The 19,790-nt window shown below is 32.7% G+C and overlaps 1 protein-coding gene across 2 annotated transcripts in view; it reads left to right on the plus strand.

Annotated features, from left to right (window-relative positions):
- LOC144973142 (uncharacterized) overlaps positions 1–19,790 on the plus strand; it is a 52,551-nt gene that overhangs the window by 24,257 nt on the left and 8,504 nt on the right. For both annotated transcript variants that reach the window (XM_078915240.1, XM_078915241.1), the window contains exons 14-29: positions 552–652; positions 1,720–1,875; positions 2,369–2,491; positions 4,294–4,395; positions 5,814–5,871; positions 7,347–7,496; positions 8,186–8,265; positions 8,735–8,844; positions 9,402–9,506; positions 10,548–10,626; positions 12,409–12,526; positions 14,127–14,207; positions 15,160–15,269; positions 16,333–16,446; positions 17,427–17,588; positions 18,590–18,718. In XM_078915240.1, the coding sequence (XP_078771366.1) occupies positions 552–652; positions 1,720–1,875; positions 2,369–2,491; positions 4,294–4,395; positions 5,814–5,871; positions 7,347–7,496; positions 8,186–8,265; positions 8,735–8,844; positions 9,402–9,506; positions 10,548–10,626; positions 12,409–12,526; positions 14,127–14,207; positions 15,160–15,269; positions 16,333–16,446; positions 17,427–17,588; positions 18,590–18,718 (1,778 nt within the window). The remainder of the gene's footprint in view (positions 1–551; positions 653–1,719; positions 1,876–2,368; positions 2,492–4,293; positions 4,396–5,813; positions 5,872–7,346; positions 7,497–8,185; positions 8,266–8,734; positions 8,845–9,401; positions 9,507–10,547; positions 10,627–12,408; positions 12,527–14,126; positions 14,208–15,159; positions 15,270–16,332; positions 16,447–17,426; positions 17,589–18,589; positions 18,719–19,790) is intronic.

Below are 19,790 nucleotides of genomic sequence, written 5' to 3' on the forward strand. Positions count from 1 at the left end.
TTATATATTAAAAGATGTTTTTTAGATCTAAAGGTATAAACATTTCTGACAAGTGTGCATTCCTGTGCTGAACTGAATGCTCATTTTACTCAAGTGCCAGTTTATCCCCTAAAAAGGATTAATTTCTCTTCTCAAATTCGTTGTCTTTTGCCTTTATGTTGGTGTTTTTTAAACTTTAGTTTACGAATTTTGTGACCAAATTCTGTTAATTGCTTATTAATGTCACACATTTCCAAACAGTCATTCAAGCCGGAATAATATGCAAAACTGTTGAATAAAATTTTAAGTATGCCGTTATAGCTTGACTAATTGTATTTTCACTTGTTAGAATAAAATTGTCTCGTAATTTTTATTTTAATAATTCGTTTTTATTCATTTTTGTGTGAGTAACGAATGATGGCAGTAAGAAAGAAGATGGTAAAATGCGTCTCTAATCTTTAAAAGATATATTAGCATTGATTTTTTTATCTATCAAAAACTAAGAAAAAGAATATAGTCGATTTTTAACGTAATGAACATTTCCTATGACTTTTTTGTTATTTCATCATCAGAAGCCTTGGTAATTTTGAGAGAAGAACTAAAGCCTGAAGAAGGTCAACTTTTATCATCTCCAAAATATCGGAGCGATCTTGTTTGTTCCTTGCTATATAAGGTGATAAAATGTTATTTGCCCTCACATGTGACAGTTTGATATCAAACAATGGTTCTATTTTTAAAATGATGGACGAAAATGAATAATTTTGCAGGCTTATTAAATTGAAATTGTCTACTCATTCATTAGTGGTTAGAACAGATGCACACATTAAGAAATAGAATGGTTACTCTATTATGTAGTGCTGACTAACATTAAGATAACAATCTGTACAAAGGGTTAAATTGCCTAACAGAGATGCCAAATGAAGTCATGTAAATACAAACTGGACAGTCAGGTTATCATATTTTTATTTTCCTACATCTAATGTTGAGTCAGCTTTAATCATTTTCCCAAATATGTCCCTCTAATGCAGCAACCTATTTGTTGGTATCAAGCTCCCGAGTAATATTTGAGATCTGTAACGACTATCAGGAAAGTCATAATTTGTTCTTTTGGATGTCAGTCGGTTTATCTGAAGAGGAGGAAGAAGAGAAGGAGGAGAGGAGGACGACGACGACGAGAAGAAGAAGAAGAAGAAGAAGAAGAAGAAGAAGAAGAAGAAGAAGAAGAAGAAGAAGAAGAAGAAGAAGAAGAAGAAGAAGAAGAAGAAGAAGAAGAAGAAGAAGAACAAGAAGAAGAACAAGAAGAAGAAGAGGAAGAAGAAGATAAAAAAGTGATCATAACCTCTCTTTATTCTTAAAATTATATAGATAAAGGTGACAGGTTCATTCATCTCCTTTTAGAAAGAAGCTGGCTGTCCAGTGATGGGTTGTTTTGTTTTGTTTTTATTTTCTGCCCCTTCTATCTAATATAATTTGGACATCCCTTCTTTTTGATTGAAAAGCCTCATGTTAGAATAATAAATGTGGGATACTTGGTCATTTTGGCCCTGGAGAATTAAGAATCCTGCATCAAATAGGCTTATTTGAGATAAACTCCAGACCATAAGTGCAGTATTCGAAAATATTTAAATGATAGTCATATACCTTTCCATTATATTCTTAGTGGTACTAAACTGCTAGAAGTTGTGGACTATAAAATATAATAAACAAAAATGAGTATACTTATATGTTATATTATTGTAGGTGTTACTCGGGATTTCCAGACCAATCAATCCTAACCTAAGGACGGGCACCGAATCTCTTCACAGACCAATTTCATCAGGTATGCAGACTTACCAAGAAAATACCTCTGATTTTCCATTAAAACAACCGCTGCCGAAAAAGACATCACACTTGCAGGTAAGATTTTAAAATTGTGTTCAATTTGTAATAAATGATATATATAATTTAATAGGAGGGCACAAACGGGTCGTAACATTATATTAGTATCCCTTGTCATGCAAGCTTTAATCCTATTTATTAAAGGTGCTACTACAAGTCTTTTTACTCTTCGTGACGATACGAGCATACAATGATTAATCCATGCTGAGCTCCCTGTCATTATTTTCATATATTTCTACTCTTAGAGCTTCATATGAGGTTGACTAATTTTGCTCTTAATGCACTGAAAAAATATTCAAAGTTTGTGTTTCACATTACAATGGGCTTTACTAAGCTACAATAATGATGATGAGGAGGAGGAGGAGGATGATGATGATAATGATGATGATGAGGATGATGATGATGATGATGATGATGATGATGATGATGATGATGATGATGATGATGATGATGATGATGATGATGATGATGATGATGATGATAATGATGGAAATGATGATTTTATATCCAGGCTTCAGGAGATGCTCAATACGTCAATGACATGCCCAAGTTCCAACACGAATTGTTTGCTGCCTTTGTACATGCTGAAGTGGCTAATGCAACTATTGACTCGATTGATGCATCTGAAGCTGTGGTGAGTTTGATATTATAATCGTGACAAGTCCTCATTTGAGCGTAGAAATAAAAACATGTTGAAAAACAAGCAAGGACAAAGTGGGCAGATTTGCTAAAAGAGACCTTTTTAACCTTATTTTTGAATTGCTCCCCCATCTCCTCAAGACAGATAATTCTTTTTCTTCTTTTTTTTTCTGAGCTTCAACAAATAACTTGGGTTTCTTACATATGAAAGTCTGGTGCTTCAATGTTAAAGTTCGGGCTAGGGGTTTAATGTATATATTTGCATTTGTTTACAAGTTTTATTCTGGATGCCTGCCTGCTGGGGGGGGGGGGGGGTTGCCCTCCCATATTGGACAGGGAGGCGTTTACAGTCTCTTCTAGTCCCCTATATCTGTATTCCAACTTGCTTTCTGACTTTGTTTTGGAATGAGATCACTTGGTTTTGTCTTGGCCCTGTCCAGAGTCCTTGGCTGGGGGGAAAACAGTCAAATGTCTTATTATAGTTTTGGGAGATGACATTTTCCCTTGTAATTCATCTCTCTGTTATGTACTGTTATATTATTTTGTGTTGTTTTTATTTAATATAATGGGTTATAAACAATTGAATGCATTCCTCTCAATGCAATTCTGAGCTTGTGTCTGGGTGAGACTATTAGATGATCTCAAACTAAGTACAGTGATAGTGTGCTCTTGGAATCTACATTTGTTACCTATTTTAAACATTCCCACTTTGTTTTACTTTTTCTCGTGAGCTGTTTATTGTAAACCTATAATTTTCTACCATCCCACTTTCTTCCTTTATACCGGCGCTGAAATGACCTAAATGTATCGCAAGTCGCAAGCGCTGTAAGACCAATTTTTAAAGAAGCATAAGGCTGACTGCACATCAAACCGATTTCATAAACACTCATAACAACATAGAAAATTTTGAAATTATATCCAAATTATGCGGGAAACAAGTCGTTATCGTGTTAATATCACATGATGCTGACTATAAATAAACTGTACAATATGTTACAAATTGTCTTTGGAGGCATGAGGTCCATGAAACAATGTTTACTCTGCATGGTTTCTGTGAGGTGATATTATGGTCGGTAGCATTTGATTACTCTTTTGATTGAACATTGTTTTCCACTAGGACTAACTAGACACACTTACCAATTCATAGATTGGCAGATGGACTAAAAAAGATAATAATTGGAACCAAATCCATCTGAGTCATATGGTTTACTGGTACTTGAGTTTCTGGGTTCCCAAGTTGTCTGTTAAAATGCAATCTTTTTTATTTGTTTCTATTGTTGTTTTGTTTTGTTTATGTTTTTTTGTTTGTTTTTCTTTTCATAATTCCTTGGTGTGAATCCTAAACTGACAGACGTTGTGAGCTGTAAAAATCATTTAACACAAATGAATATAAGAGCTTCAAATTAAAATGAAACATTAAACATCGGACGGTTTGAAAACCCTTCATCAGCCAACAAAAAATTAATTAAAACAAGTTTACTATACATAGAATCTGATATATAACAATAGCAATTTGAATGGAAGCTTTGATTCAATTTACAAAAACAAATAATACAGACGTTTTAGTTTCCCCTTTATCAATAAAGGGGAAAGCCAAAACATCCACATTATTTGTTTTCGTTTATTGAATTGACTCTTCCATTCAATTCCTATTGCTATTTATTTCTTCAAGCTTCAATCAGCAACATTATCATTACATAAAATCCAGAAAGACAGAAGATTTCACGTTTCGTCTTGTGTGAGGAAATGTATTTTCTTTTTAAAGAAATGTTTGACAGTGCAATCCTCATTCTCCAGAAAATGCCAGGAGTTGTGCAATTCATTTGTGCCAAAGATATTCCGGAAGGGGGTGACAACAATACCATTCCTCCAAGCGCATTCCCCTTGGTTGCTCAAGAAGTAAGGTTTTTGGGGTTTTTTGTTTTTGCTTTTTTTCTTTTTCCTTATAATTTGCATCCTTAAATTATATTGAGTGAATAATCAGTAAGAAACTTAGATAAAGTGGAAACCGAAATATACGAGACCGAAAGGAAAGTGCTAAGTTATGATTACGGATGGAGAGTAAAACACTGTTTTGTAGCCTGGTATTGAGCAGCTATCATATCTTTATCTTTTTATTTCACTTAATGACCTTAAAGGTATGGTTTTGTGGCCTTGTGGTATGACACTCTGCCTATGATCTGTATGTCTCTGGTTCCAGTCCCAGTTCCAGGTGTGTGCGGTGTAAAATGTAGTCTTTGAAAAGGCTCTTTGCTCAAATTTTCTCACAGTACTTAGATATGAACGGTGACTGCTTTGCCTTTGTCCAAAAACCAATTATGGGCTTAACAAGATTCATGTCACGTTACGTATTTCTGTTGGCTTTTAAACTGCTTGTAACGCTGTTTGAGCACATTTAGTTGATACCATGGGTGTAAAAGAGATCACTTTTTAACATTCTTTCTTTTTTCATGAACCAAGGACATTTTGAGGGCCTTAGCAAAGAATTTATGGTATTAGGGCTTACTAAAGTTGCCCAATTTTAAAACACATTTTATTGTCATTTTTATAGTAAAACTATTAGATGTATCACACATATTATAATTAAAGAAATTCAAATCATATCTTTGGTATTTCGTCTGTGTCAGGTTTCCCAATTGTATGACCAAGAAATGGGACAAGGGTCAAGCTAATACCATTACACAATTTATCGTTTTACTCGACTCAACCATTTTTGTATATATAATGATAAAAGTGTAGTTCTATATATAGATTCCTATAAACTACATTGTTTTCTTTTTTGTTTTGTTTTGATTATTGTTTTGTTTCGGGTTTTGTTTGTTTTATTTGGGGGGGGGGGCGGTTGGTTTTTAAAAATCTTTTTTTTTGTTGTTGTTTTGTTTTGTTTGTTTTTGTTTTTTTGTTTTTTTGTTGTATATATATGTTTTTTAGGGTGAGGAATTTTTGGCATTTTTAGTTAATTGTTTCGCGTTGTTTTTTTTTTTTTTTTTGTTTTTTGTTTTTTTGTTGTTGGTTTTTTTTTTGGTGGGTGTATGCATGGGCTTTTGTGTGTGTGTGTTGGGGGGGGGGAGATTGTTTGATTTTTTTCTCTTTATTGCAAATCTCATAATATGATCTTACAGTATTAATATATTATATTACCCATTCATTTCATAACGCAAGTAAAAAGATGTTATCATGATATTAGCATCGCATGACTCTGAACCGTTTCGTTACTTTTTAATTTCCAACAATAATAAGATTAATTAATTTCATTTTGCCCACCATAATCAATTTTTCTGAAATTTTGGGATGAACTTTTACACTTAATTTTCCAGCTTTTTGCAAGTAAAGAAATCTATTATCATGGTCAAGTAGTTGGAGCAATCTTGGCTGGTAAGATATATCGCTCATTGCCTAATTTAGTATTAATTGCTGTCTTCACATGGGAAGAAGAGCTGGACAGGGTGGAGATGATTAGTATTAGCCGATTGCCAATATCCAGACGGAGTGAAGGGCCTAGATCAGATATGCCTAATTTAAAATTTAATTCGTAATTTTTAGGAGATAATTGTAGTCGATACAGTCAACTTTAAAAGTCAACAATTTATTCTCACAGTGATTAAATAACACTTAAAATCCTTAAAATTCCGAAGTTTTGTAGCAACATTTATTTCCAATAAGTTTTAATGACCTTAGAAATGCTCATGAAGTTCAGAAATTGGAGTCAAAATTTCGTAATTCTACGAATTTTTCGTAATAGCAGGCAGGCCTGGCATGTATGTAAATTAATACGATGCGGATCTTTAATTGTCAAAATGAGGAGCTTAGTAACCTGATGATGGTGTGCTGTAAATGTATACTTTGGTTATGAATTATACTTGGTCTAATGATATTAAATGGAATTATATGTGACTAAATGACTAAAAGAGGTATTAGGCGCTTTGAGGTGCAATTGCATAGACATTGCTATATTAAACATCATCAGAAATTATTTTTTTTAAATTAGTTATTATTATTATTATTGTTATTATTATTATTATTATTATTATTATTATTATTATTATTATTATTATTATTATTATTATTATTATTATTATTATTATTATTATTATTATTATCATGTCTGGTTGAAACTTGTAGCGATTAAAATCAAATTCCAAGCATTATTTATTCAATTTGAGTTGAAATATAAATATGATTTCGTGAAGGTGAGTTTTTAACATTTAAAAAAGTTTAGATTTCTTTATTTTGATTATCTAATTATACTTTAAACTCAAGTTTCTTTATCTTGTTCATGTTGACATTATACCAGTAAATTATTATTATTATTATTATCATTATTGTTATTATTAGTAGTAGTAGTAGTAGTAGTAGTAGTAGTAGTAGTAGTAGTAGTAGTAGTAGTAGTAGTAGTAGTAGTAGTGTTGTTATTATTATTATCATCATCATCATCATCAACATCATCATCATTATTATTATTATTATTATTATTATTAGTAGTAGTAGTAGTAGTAGTAGTAGTAGTAGTAGTAGTAGTAGTAGTAGTAGTAGTAGTAGAAGTAGTAGTAGTAGTAGTAGTATTAGTAGTAGTAGTAGTAGTAGTAGTAGTAGTAGTAGTAGTAGTAGTAGTAGTAGTAGTAGTAGTAGTAGTAGTAGTAGTAGTAGTAGTAATGTTGTTATTATTATTATCATCATCATCATCATCATCATCATCATCATCATCATCATCATTATCAGAGGGGTATTTGTAATCATTTTATTACCACAGTATCATTATTATTTTTGTTGAAGTTGATATTATTATAAAATTGTTATCATAACCATAGTTATTGAGGAGATACTATTTTGACTATATTTTCATCTTGCAGAGAGTCGAAATGAGGCATATGCCGCAGTTCCCAAAGTAAAAGTAAACTATGCTGAGGTACGCAAACCAATATTGACATTGGAAGAGAGTATCGAAGCGGGCAAAGAATATCCATTTCCTTTGGAATCACATCTTGTTGGGGAACCAGATGGTAAAGTGGATCATGAAGAAATGTTCTTATGATAACGAATAAATACATTTTTAAATAGATCTGATCTGTGCTTTTTGGAGAGAAAAATACGACATAACAAAATTACTTATGATAATGAATTAATTAATATTAGAACAGATCTGATCTGAACTTTTGTGGGGTAAAACATGCTGCATGTTACAAAATTCTTCAAAATGTGGATAGCTACTTAAATTATGAACAGTTTATCTGTGATATCGCAGTACATTTAATTCAATGCCTTTGTTACCATATCTTGAGTGTGGATATTTTGTAAGACCTGCAGAAGTAAACACGAAACACGTTAATCTTTAAAGTTATTTTTTTTCCTTGCCAGAAGAAATGGTTGATGACTATTCAACTTAACAATAGGCAAAAGATAGAAAAATATGCTTTACTGGAAATTCATTAAGATGACAAGTTATCATTGTATAATTTCAATATAAATTTAAACAGTTATTCCAGTCATTTACCATTTAACAGAATTACGTGTCATGAAATGATTACGGAATGTATTTTTAATGTTTATCAATAAAAGACCTCGTGTTTTAGATTTTAACATGATAAGGCTTTTTTTAATAAAAGAAAGTATCTGATGAGGCCAAATACTTTTAAGACTATTTTTTCCAAGCTTTCAATTATGCCATTTTTCATTATTCTTATCATATCAGAGGCAATGAAATCAGCAGACAAGATTATATCTGGAGAGATTCGAATGGGGTCACAAACACATTTCTTCATGGAGACACATGTGAGTTTGTTACAATGAATAGTCAAGACTCACTATTAGATGCACTTTCTGCTACTACATTCCTCTTGAACTCGCTTACATTTTTTTCCCAGGTTATATGTCGGCTGTTTCTATTAGTGAACTCTAATGATTTTTTAAAAATTTGTTTCCTGTAAATGTAGGTAAAGCTAACATGTTTGCAACGTTGTTTAAGAAAAATCAGAGAAACTTTCCACAAATGTCATGAACTCAGAATATTCTTTTGTTTTCTGATAGACGATATTGGGGATGACGTGGCGGAAAAGACAAAAAAAACAACCACCATTATAATATTCTGTGTGTTGGATTTTTGCAAAATGCTGTTTTCGAAATTTTCTAGTTTTATGTGTGTGTTTTTTTTTTGTTTGTTGTTTTTTTTTTGTTGTTGTTTTTTATTAAGATTTGTATTCTCTTTCATGCTTTTTTTTTGTTTGGTCTTGTTTCTTATCAGATTTCCTTAGCAGTTCCTACAGAAGATGGCATTGACATATACGCGTCCTCCCAATTTCCAGACATGTGTCAGGCTGTCTCAGCAAACATCATTGCAAAACCGATGAACTTGTAAGTTTTCACACCCTATGTTTCCTACCACAAGGAAATAAGAAGAAACAACAATTTCCGACATTTTCCACCTATATGAAACAAAAATACGTTGTGAGATTGAAGATGCTTTGTATATTCAAATCACTTATGTTCACGAAAGATTGTTTATTTTACATTGAAGTATAAATGCACCCATCCGATTTCTCCTAATTGGCCCAATCTTCCTCCATCTTCCTCCTCCCCTCCCTGTTCCCATTCCTACATTCCATGCTTTCTTATCTCCCAATCATCCCTCTATTCTGTTTCCTCTTCTTCCTCAATTCCATCCTCTTCTTTATATGTTCCACATCTTCTCTACTTCTCTTCCTCATCTCATCTTCTTCTTTCCGTTTCTTTTCTACTCCTTATGCTTATTTTATGTTGCATTAATTTACCCAATATATACCTAATACGGAAACCAAATATTTCCTGACATTATCAAGTTTGTCCACATTTTAAGTTCCCTACATTTTCCCTCCTTCATTTAAAAAGATATACTTATGCAGATAATGATGTCATTTGTTCCATTGTCACAGCATCACTGTACACATTCCACGTCTTGGTGGTGGTTTTGGAGGAAAGGCTTTCGATGCATGTCCATCTAATGCTGTGGCATCCCTTGGCTCTTATCTTACCGGAAGGTAAATAATTGCACCTGTTATGTGTGTGCGTGTGTATGTTTGTTGTTTTTGTTGATTTTTTTTTTTGTTTGGGGGGGGGGGGGTTTGTTGTTGTAGTTGTTTTGTTTTTTGTTATTTGTTTGGTCTTTTTTGTGTTTTGTTTTTGTTTTTTGGGGTTTTTTTTAATTTCCGTTTTGTTTATTTGGAGGAAGGGGGGGGGAGGGAGGTTTGTTTCATATTAACCATTTAACTAATGCAATCCACCATGTCAAGTTGGTATTTTATTAGAATGAACTGGGACACGGAAATTTAGTTTTATATCGAAAAAAAAAAGAATTAAGTAGTTCAGATGATTAAAACATAAAACTTAACTCTCCTCGATGAAGGCATTTGTATTAACTAAAATTGTATAACTTAAGCTTAAAACTCAGTTGAAAATATCAGGTTCATTCGATACAGTACCGTTTCAGAGGCGATGTGTCATATGTCATATGACACAAATGCTATATTATGTTTGAAATAATGATGAACACCACGATGACTCAAGAACAAAGTTTCCCCACGTTTATACAATGCAGATCAGCTGGGGTAAGCCATTTTTACACTCTCACAATAAGTAAAGTTTGATTCACGGTATACCTCAGTCTGTTTTAAAGGCCATAATCAAAACGGTGGCTTTCAAACGTGGCATTTAATGGATTGCATTTTCATACACATTAAGGTTTGCTGTTGTTGTTTGAAACTTTGAAACTGTTGTTTATTCCGGTGTGTTTTTAAGGGATTATATTCGGGGAGGGTGGTGGTGGTTAGGGCATGTTGTTTTTGTTTTGTTTTTGTTTTCTGTTGTTTTTGTTTTTCTTTGGGTTTTTTTTTCTTTTTTTGTTTTTATTGGGTTTGTTTTTATTAATTTTATTTCAGTATTAATGCAATGGGTTATTGGAATGTTTTTTACGTCCTCCCCGCACATCCTATTTACAATGGAATGTTAAAATCAAGAAACAGATCAGTTCTAAATTGATATCATACACAATAATATATGTGATTTACCCACTCACTCCCTAGACCCGTGAGAGTGGCTTACAGTTTGTCTGATGTGATGAAAGAAACAGGGAAAAGGCCGCATCTCTTGGCTAAATATAAGGTGAGACTCCAGTCTGGTAATTTCTACACTAACACAAACATGATGCTAACTACCCATATATCTACGCAAAGCCTAAGCAAAAGAAACACATCTTTACGCTTTTGGATTTCAACATTTTCAAGATAATCCATCACAACCCTCACAAACACCTATACATCAACAGATGGAAATTGAAAAGTAATTGATATCAATCTAACATGGAACCGATCTTAGAACAGTAGTAGTGCTCAAACACAAAAGATGACAAGAGAGACAGAGAGGAAGAGAGAGAGAGAGAGAGAGAGAGAGAGAGAGAGAGAGAGAGAGAGAGAGAGAGAGAGAGACGATGACAGTTAGGAGATAATGATGACTTAAGACATTTGTTAATCAGTTTATATTGGAGACTTTTTGCAAGAGTGTTGAGCGAGTGTTTATTTTTGTTTGTTGTTTGTTTTTGGTTTGATTGTTTGTTTTTTTTTTGTTTTGTATTCTTTCTATATGTAAATTTTACTTTCAGTGGGGTTTTATTTTTTGAGGGATGGAGCTGTAAGGGAGTTTTCTGTGGGTTTTTGAAAATTCTACTAAGCTAACTGAGAATTTGCACACGACATTTCAACATGTTTACATTGGCATCAAAGCTGTTTGTGGAAAATTCTTAAACTGCTGTCGCTGTTTTTGTAATAAATCTAGAGCTTATCCATGGTTACATTACCTAGATCTCATCTAAGACCTTAGATATTTTTTTAATCACAGGGAATAGATTCAAGAAAGATAATTTGAAATGCAAACACATTATTGAGATTGTATGAATAAAACAAGGCTACCAATTATAGACTTAAAATGGAGTATTCAACAAACTTGAAAATCAGCTTAGCAAAATTTACTTTGACATTGCTGCTGCCAGGTAGACTGTTCCACAACCTCGGACCAAAAATCTGAAATCTACGCTCCCCAGCCTTTATTGTGTATCGTGGTATGGACAGCTGGAAAACGTTCTTATTTGACCGAAGTAATCTACGATGTGATTAAAGGAACAGTAGATCTGGTAGTCATCCCGAGGCCATGTCATGCATGCACAATCTATTACATGGATCAAGTAAATACCTCAGGGCGTGTCGTGAATGATGATTGTTGCTGTCTTGTGCTGCATACACTGGGCTATTTGGTAGCCAATGCAATTTCTTCAGAAAAGGAGTTACTTCGTGCCATTTCTTTCTCTGTAGAGCAATTCGTATCACATAGTTTTGAACGTTTTGAAGATAGTTCATTTTTTTCATTAGACATGCCGAAAAATAAAGAATTGCATGAGTCCATTTTTGAAAGAACCAGTGAGATCATCATTGCCTTGCAAGCGTTCGTTGTTAGATATTGCTTAATCTGGTTAACATTTTAATAATGAAGACACGTTTTTAAAATTTCCATTATATAATTTTCAAAACCTAATTCACTGTTCAGAATAACTCAAGTATTTTTAAGTGGAATGATGCTATTTTCTACAGTGAAGTGGTGCTCTTCTTTTCATTTTTTGTTACGTTTTCCACATACAGATTTTCAGCTGGTAAGGAAGAAAGGAAATGATGCAATGAAAAAGGGCTGAATTAATGTTTGAATAAGTCCATAAACAATACACCGGGTAAACTTTACACTAAAAAGGACAACAATGAAATGAAAAAGAAAGAAAAGAGAATGATTTCTGTACATATGTAGCCCCCTGTTGACTGCTATGGACCAATGATTTCTTTGTTTTGTCCATCATGTATCAGATCTCTAACATTTCACATTTTCTTTCTTACCACATTCTAGGCAGCAGTAGATGCTGATGGTAGAATCCAAGCAATTGATATGGATTACTATTTAGACGTTGGCTGTGTCTCATCCATGTTAATTGATCTCTTCCACCACCTTGAATTCCTTGATTTGGGTGAGAATTTCTTATTTGTTTCTTTTTTTTAAATCTCTCGAAAGTATGAAAATATTTCCGTTTTTACATTTGAAAGGCGCATTATACCAAATGTATGTCTCTGGTTTCAATTTTTTTTCAAATTGAACAATAAATATCAATAACCAAATAGATTGGAAAATTTATATTTAAAAAATTAAATAGTTATCATATGAAGTCTTATACAAAACTCGTATGCAATTTTTAACGAATCATATCAAAATAGGTCGCGTATATGAATTCTCTATATGGAATAATTTTGCTGCATCTTTATAGCTGTAATTTGTTATAGTTTAATCAGGCTCAGATTCTCATGAGATCAAGTGGTGGAACTGATCACAACCTCATACCAAAGATTTCTAGTACTTAAAAAAGAATTAACAAGAGGATGAAAAGTGGTCAGGTGATCAATTACGTATGGTATTTCCTAAATGAAAATGTTCAGAAAGTTTTGGTGAGAGATCAATGTGTGATGTTCCCTCTGTCTGGAATTCCCTTTCCTTGTCTTTGAAATAGATGCAAGTATCAAATAAAACAGAAATATCCATCAAAATCATTTGAACACAAATTTTATCAGCAAACATCTTTCTTTATAGCTTGCAATGTGTTTACCTGCTTTTGGCTATGAATGAAATTGTACTTTTAGTTGGCGTTGTATGGATAAATGTCTACCTATGGTTTCACCCGTGAGCCTGAAGTCGCCTAAAGTTTGTCGGATTGGGTGCTTTACTACATTATTTACTCTAGAAATGATTCACATTTTGGAAACTAGGCCTCTTGTTTAAACTTTGCTTCTTAACGATTCTTTGTTTAATAATAATGCTTTATCCATCATTAGACAAAAGTCTTCAATGTTTTGCAAAAAATGTTGTCCTTCCTTACCGGGAATATAATTTTGCAATCCTAGTTGGTATGCATTTCGTACTTAACAGTGTCTCATGGGCAATGTTGATGATACATTCAACAATGCGCCACATTCAAAGTAAGGCTATTCACGAAACGTCCCTTTTTAAATGTTTTTTTTCAGGGGTGTCTTGTACTTTTTTTTCAGCCCTTGAATTTAAATAGAGGAGTATTAGTGACTCAGCGGTATAATGTCCCTTGGAAATATGATTTACATATATTGCCAAACTCCATGTGAATGAGTATTTGGTTATAATCAGTGACGCATGATAGAACTATTTAAAAGGTTACCTAACAAGAGATTTGTAATGTATGGATTATAGATTTTGTTCCTTATGTTGGAGGAACAAATGAAGCTTTGCTATACCCTGCATAAATGTATTTATCTATTTATTTATTTATTTATTTATCTATTTATTTATCTATTTATCTAATCAATCATTTATTTATTTTCATCATTGGGGTAAAACAATAACAAAAGAAAGAAAAATATAAAGAAAGAAGAAGAAGAAGAAGAAGAAGAAGAAGAAGAAGAAGAAGAAGAAGAAGAAGAAGAAGAAGAAGAAGAAGAAGAAGAAGAAGACGATGATGACGGTTTTTAATCTATGTAAAATCGTTATATCTAAAAACTGTTTTTGTGCTGTTCAACTGTTTCACAATGCACCTTTACCCGTAACAGGTTACCATGTTCCAAATTGGACAGTACGTCCACATGCCATGATGACTAACAAACCACGGACTTCACCAGTTCGTGCACCAGGTGAGCAAACAATAAACAAATTAATGAATCAAATAATTTATTAAGGACCAGATAGCTTTGGGGTCGAATTTTTAAATCTTCCTTAAACTTTTATTTATTTATTTGGGGGGGGGGTATTTTTTGCTTCTTCTTTCCATACAACCTTCTCGGTAGATGAAAATGAGGAGATGAAACTGAAAAATAATATGATTATTGATTGAATATTCTATGAGTTTCAATCTAATGGAATTTATGACGTATTTGATTTGAGCTTAATTCAACTAAATTGATTGACTTTGGTTGTCTTGAAAATTTATTGATAGATCAGCATCATATTCACAATTGTGAAGCAACATTTGCGTGTGTCCCAATTATGAATATAAGCCACATTTTTTATCTGGCCATGCTGCTCATGACGAACTCATTTTGATTTTGAAAGAAAAAAACCTTGCACTATGCAGAATGAATTATTGCGAAAACTATAGTTTGTTCAATTTAATACTCACTCCACTACCTCGATTACCATTTCCCAGAAAATTTCACCCATTAGATTACATCGCAATTTTCCGAGAGAAACATATGATTTAGAGGTCCTACAATAGTCTTTAATAACATCCAATATGTCTTTTCAGTAGAATCATAATATGAATAGATTGGCAACAGCATGTATTCCTTTTTATTCTTATTAAAGTTCATCCGTATACATTGTAGATACTTTTCCAAAGGAGTTGAATAGGGCCCAGCTTGCCAATCACTGTTGATGGTGAGAAGATATTCATCGAGTCAAAACCGAGTTATCTGCTTCCTAGTCTTAGTCTGGGATCCTTTTAAAAACGATTCACTGAGTCCAGCTAGTAGCCTTAATCAAACCACGTCTTCGTGTAAGAACCTACAGTAATAAAGACATGGCAATTTTTTCAGTAGTATTTTTTACAAGATTAAATGTTTTTATTTTGTTCTTCGTTACCTACAGGTTCTGTACCAGCAGCCTTGGTGATCGAGTCTATAATGGAACACGCCGCCAAAAGTTGTAATATGCACCCTATTCATCTGAAAGAGATCAACCTTGTTGATAAACATCATGTAATGTCGGATTTTTTTTTTAATCGAGACAAAGACAAATTCACTCTTTGAATGGCTCAATAATTTAAATACTAGGAAAATGGTAAACTTGAAAAGACAAAAAATAGCTGCAAAAATGCTATTTGAAACAATTCCATTCACTTTTTTATTCGAAGTATTTAGACGGATCTTTCTTCGGGTATTATCTAATCGTTCTCTACTTTCTTGATTTGAAACAGCACTGTAACATGTATTAGATTTGATCTTTTTGCCTAAACAAAATGTATTTATCTTAAAGCGTTAAGCTGATATCAAATTGCTTTTAAATCATTATGGCTAATCACGATTTGCTATTCGGAAAATTATCTTATTCAGAATATGATTTGTATTCGTAGTAAATAAGGAGGATGTCTTGCTTGAATTATTTGCGAAGTCTTGATATGCTATGGTTTGTACATCAAATGAGTAATCTAGGCTAACCTGTCTCCTTTATATCCAATTTTACATATGTTGAGTTTATGAAGAGATGAAAAGTGCATTTTCCGAGATTATATCATAAAAAATATATAGGTCTATACTGATCTAGTCTGTGTTGCCTCTCTGTGTAATAACTGCTGAAGTTGCAATTGAGATATAAATGATAACGGTAAGATAAAGTTCTTGAATAATTTATCTCACATGATATTTCCATTTAACAATAACACAATCATAAATACCATAAATTTACAAAAATGAATGATTTTAGAGTTTTTATTGGCAAGCATAGCCCACTACAACAGGTTCTGTCACGACAAGAGATTCCATCAGTCCTTTTTTTTTAATTCACAACAATACCTGTAAAACAAAAAGCCAGAAGCATGTATAAAAATGATATAAGTGTTCCTTTCTGATGCTTTTCCTTCTAGATCTTTGATTTTTAAATATTTTTTTTGCTATGTTGATAGCACATTCAACCTACACGACTTGTACTTCTGTGAGAATGAATTATTTCTCATATTTATACATTATACTTGCATTCATAAAAAAAATGGGTGAAGATAATAAGTGATTGTGTGCCCGTTATTTATTATTACTTTTTGACCAGACTGATTTGCACGGCCTTTCTATGGAAGACAGCACGATGAAAGAATGCTGGCTACGATTGAAAGATCTAGCAGAGGTGGAGGGAAGAATTAGACAGGTGGACGCTTTCAATCAAGTAGGTAGACTATCAATGTGTATAAAGAATAATGTACTGATTCAGAAATAAAATACTGATTCAACAAATAAGAATAATATATAGTCTACAAAAGGAAAACGACAAGGACAAACATCTGCATAATAAGCACATATGTATGTTAATTTGTTTATTGTTTGTCTGTTTGTTTGTTTATTTTTGTTTTGTTTTTGTTTTTGTTTTTTGTTTTTTGCTTTTTGTTTTTTTTTTTTTTAGGGAGGGGGTTGGTTTGTTTGTCTTGTTTTGTTTTGTTTTGTTTTTAGGGGTTTTTTTGGAGAGGGTGGGGGTAGGGGTATAATGTTTAGTTTTGTTTTTGTTTGTTTGTCTTGTTTGTTTTGTGTTGTTTTTTGTGGGTTTTTTTGTTTGTTTTTGTTTTTGTCTTTTGTTTTTTGTTTTGGGGCTTTTGTTTTGTTTTTTTGGGAGGGGCCGGTTAAAAACATTGTTGCAAGTGTTTGAAATAAGGAATGTGAACAATGAATTACTCCCTATAGTTTTTTTTTTTTTAATAATCGTATGCTGAACCGATAATGAAAGAATAAGGGCCTCAACACTTAAATTTACCACAGTTTGACATTAAAACAAAATTTAATTGTGCAACCAGACAAAGAGTACCAAAGAAAAACATTAAAAGCTATGTCTAAAGAACAGATTGAGAGCCTTTTAGAGGAGGATGATCTTTAACAATTCTGATCATACTGAAAAACAATGATATCTCACGTTTTTATGATTTTAATTACTCGTATAAAACATAAATGTGCCCATGATCCATAACGCTTAAGAAGCACTTCACGAGATTATTAACAATAGAAGATCTCACAACAGAATTGATGAAAGCATCTGGAGGCATCGCAGTCGTTTTGATTTAAAAGCTGAAGGTCACAAAATTAAGTAGGGTTGTATCAGGAAATTTGTAAGATTTGACACCTAATAGAAGTAAGTATCGATTTAACCCTCTTTTAAAGGAAAACTGTTGGAAGAAACGAGGCCTGACCATGACCTCCTGCAAATACGGCATTCAATACTTTGGCCAGGGTCACAATGTTAATGTGTCCATCTACTATAGAGATGGGTCTGTGGCTGTATCCCAAGGAGGTGTTGAAATGGGCCAGGGACTGTATACAAAGGTATGACTTGCATAAATGTTGTTGGTCTTTGTCTCAATGTTATCGCTTTTTTTTTCATTGATTCATTTTTTGAAAAAAAAATTGACTTCCTTTTATCCAGCCATACATTTATGTATCATTTGATTTTAAAACAATGGGGTTTTATTTGTATTTAACTCTCTTCCAAGATAAACATTTATAGATTACAATTGAAAATAAAAGTTATGATGACAAGATATTGAAATAATATAAGCTTGAAATTTCCAGCAGTGCCAATCTTAGGTGGTTTTGCGTTGTCTCATGGGTATACATTTACTTGTATGGGAGAAGGAGGGGTTTCAATTTATTTCAATACTGTTTGTATGTGTCCTCCAAAATATTTGACGTGGACAGATTATACATTTTTTAAAACTTTTATCTTTTTTTAAAATTTTCATTAAATTTCTGAGATTTTCAATAACATACTTAGGTCTTTAACACCTACTTGAGTATAGGCCACGAAGGCTCCTCCATCTATCTGTATTGTCCCCTGTATTGTCATATTAACGTCGTTTAAATACCTATGGAAAATTGTATCTATGCATGAAAGTTTTACAGAGCATTTATAGGTTTTAAAATCCTATTAGGTCTTAAACGGTACGATACGACACAATATAATTGCCTCCAAGTTTACAGAGTGGCTTACATCCTACTTTTATTTGGAATATTTAATTTCTGCAGCTGCATCTTTTTTTCAAGGTAGAGATTCTAGCATGTGCCCAAACATTCGTTATGATGTGCAGTCCCTCTAGTAGATTAGCATGCTGCCATGCTCGGCCTCCAGAAATTTTCAGAAGCCTATACGGTTGGACTTCCCTTGGGGAGAGCTTCGGAATCACAATTAGGGGATCTACCAATACTATCTTAAAGATCCAATATACATTGTTCATTTATGATATCAGTTGGTTGGATTTTCTATCAAAGACCACTCTCTTACTCTGGGTAACATTTATTTAGCTTTTTCTGACCCTTTGTTTTTTCAGGTTGCTCAAGCAGTGGCTAAAGGGTTAGGGGTTCCACTCGACACCATCAAAGTAAGGTCTACCCAAAGCATCGTGTCTCCCAATGAATTTGTGTCAGGAGGAAGTTCTGCTAGTGAAATGTCTGTCCAGGTGAGGATCACCTATATGTTTTTCACAATAATAGGCACAGTAGCAGGGATGGCAAATGTCTCGTATATTGGACGAATGCCCTGCATTTAAAACACGTAATTTATCAATAAAAATCCCTGTAATCAACTATTGTTCATGTGATTATCTTTTAATTTGAATAACAATCCAGGTTTGTCAGTGAATTAACAATTTTTAAAAATTCTGAAATGTTTTTTTTTTTCACTAAAGCAAAATTGTTCACATCATCTATAATCTATCACCAAAACGTAGAATTTCATGTCATGTGATACGTTTATCTCTGAGCATTCTCGCAGTAAATAGTTTTAGCTACAGATTACAATTAAGGGGCGGTTTGGGTATTTTCAACAAAAAAAATTAATTACCTATATTGGAGGGTTTTAATAATTCTGTATCGGCATTATAGGTTAAAAAACAACATTTTTTGGGGGGAAAGATAAATTATCTGTGTTAATAACGGTTTTGCGACCTAATTTGGAGGTCTGGCATAAAAAAAAATCTTGTGGCAAATGTCCACAAAAATTTATGAAGGAATGAACTCCATAGGGAACATTGTACCCTAGTGTGTCGCCATAGTGAGATTTTACGGCTTTAGCTTATGGAATTTTAATTAGAAAATTTCAAAGTTGAAAATAAAAATGTTATGACAAAATTGATGTTAAAAATTCATAATGTGGATTATAATTCAAAAAACAAATACCTTATCAAAAAAATCTCTCTATGGTGACATACTACATTATCTATGTGATAACTGGAAATTTTCAGACAATTTTATTGAATAGATTATGAAAAACGTTTGACACAGTATCCCATACCCTTAGAAAAATGACATATTGAGAAAATGGCAAAATAGCTTTCCGTTTTTCACACTTTTTTACTACCTGTTTTTCGTGCCTTATAGTCTACTTTAAGAATTTGGACTTCAATACTATTATTTCTAAGATAATTGAATATCTTTTTTTCACCAAAATTTCAAAATCAATTTTCTGAAGGATTTTCTTAATAATTAGACCCAACCCGCCCCTTAAACATAAAATGGTGACTACCAAGTCAT

This window comes from Berghia stephanieae, chromosome 5, assembly GCF_034508935.2.
Source record: "Berghia stephanieae isolate SIO BIC M18660-M18661 chromosome 5, UCSD_Bste_1.3, whole genome shotgun sequence".
NCBI lineage: Eukaryota > Metazoa > Mollusca > Gastropoda > Nudibranchia > Aeolidiidae > Berghia > Berghia stephanieae.